Source organism: Aplysia californica, unplaced genomic scaffold (assembly GCF_000002075.1).
Source record: "Aplysia californica isolate F4 #8 unplaced genomic scaffold, AplCal3.0 scaffold00341, whole genome shotgun sequence".
NCBI classification, from domain to species: domain Eukaryota; kingdom Metazoa; phylum Mollusca; class Gastropoda; order Aplysiida; family Aplysiidae; genus Aplysia; species Aplysia californica.
Genome location: NW_004797611.1, coordinates 585,612 through 586,898, shown reverse-complemented (window position 1 = coordinate 586,898; position 1,287 = coordinate 585,612). Strand labels below are relative to the sequence as shown.

The following is a 1,287-nucleotide window of genomic DNA, read 5'->3' as shown; positions in this document are numbered from 1 at the left end:
TCACAGACGCTGCACACCTAGCACAGGACTGAAACATGCACCTCCCCTCGACATCCTAGGATACCAGAGGAAGAAAAAAGCTGTCCCCGTCATTTGTGCAAGAAAAATTCTGAAATTATTATGCAAACTGAGCCCAAAAATGTGAAATTGTGCAATTTTGTTAATTTTAACAAAGAATGATAATGGAAAATAATCTAAAAATTATGCAAAAAATCATCAAATTTTGCTAAATTATTCGGGGTGTATAAAACCACGGGGACAGAAAAAGTATAAAGTAAAGTAAAAGTTTTCTTGAATGAGAGCAGTCATGGAAAAAAAAAAATGAAATTTTATAAAGTCTACCGGTACCTGATTAACAGTGAGCTCTGGTTCGGTCTGTGGTGGTTGTGTCGAAGTGTGAGCGGTGCTGGAACCGACAACCTGTGCGTGTGTGACGGTGGTCGAGTTGGTAGCGTGAGTCGTTGGGCGGGCGCTGGAAGGTATGGGTTTCTTGTGTCCGAAGACGACGTCCTGTGCTGGGTCAGGGAAGGTTTGGATCACCGTGGAGTTCCTGTTGGCATTGACGTCCACTTCGTCTGAAATACAGGAGCATAATAATAGACTAATAGAGGTTGAGAAATAAGATAAGATAAGACAAAATAGTATAAGATAAGATGAGATAAAATGTTAAGATAAGATTATATTATAGTATAAGATAATATGTGAGGTGTGCTGACTTGGAGATATCGGCCGAAAATCGACAGTGAGGTAAGATTTATAGATTTCTAATTGAAGCCATTTTGTTCAAGTCTACCATGTCTTTTATTCTTCCATACTTACAAATTGTACAAACTTCACCTATAAAGTTGATGAATCAATGTCCATAAGGCTAAAATCGGAGAAGTAACTCATTTTGTCAGCGCACCTCACATATAGATAAGATGAGATAAGATAGTATAAAATAGATAAATCTGATCTTAAGGCAAGAAGATAAGATAATTTAATATAGTATACAGGTAAGTTATAAGATAAGACAAGACCTTAAGATAAGATCTTAAAGATAAGATAAGATTCGATCTTAATAAAGGGTACTTTAAGTTGAGATACGATAAGGTATGTCAAGACTTTTTGTTTGAGTAGGCATTTTATGTCATTTACAACACAGCTAGGTCATGTAAGTGCCGCAGAGTAGAGGTGTTACGAGACAGGTATCATATATAATGTATATAAAAGAAGGAAGCTGCTGTATGGTAAACACATACATTGTACTCGCACACGCACTCGTCAGAACACACACACACACACACA

General features: G+C 37.1%; 1 protein-coding gene across 1 annotated transcript in view; it reads right to left on the bottom strand.

Annotated features, from left to right (window-relative positions):
- Nucleotides 1–575, bottom strand: part of LOC101856198 — a gene marked incomplete at its 5' end in the record, with an annotated part of 19,370 nt that extends 18,795 nt beyond the window's left edge. The window contains 1 exon segment of the mRNA XM_005102787.3: nucleotides 349–575. Within this exon segment, the coding sequence (XP_005102844.2) occupies nucleotides 349–575 (227 nt within the window).
- Nucleotides 576–1,287: the final 712 nt, after the last annotated feature.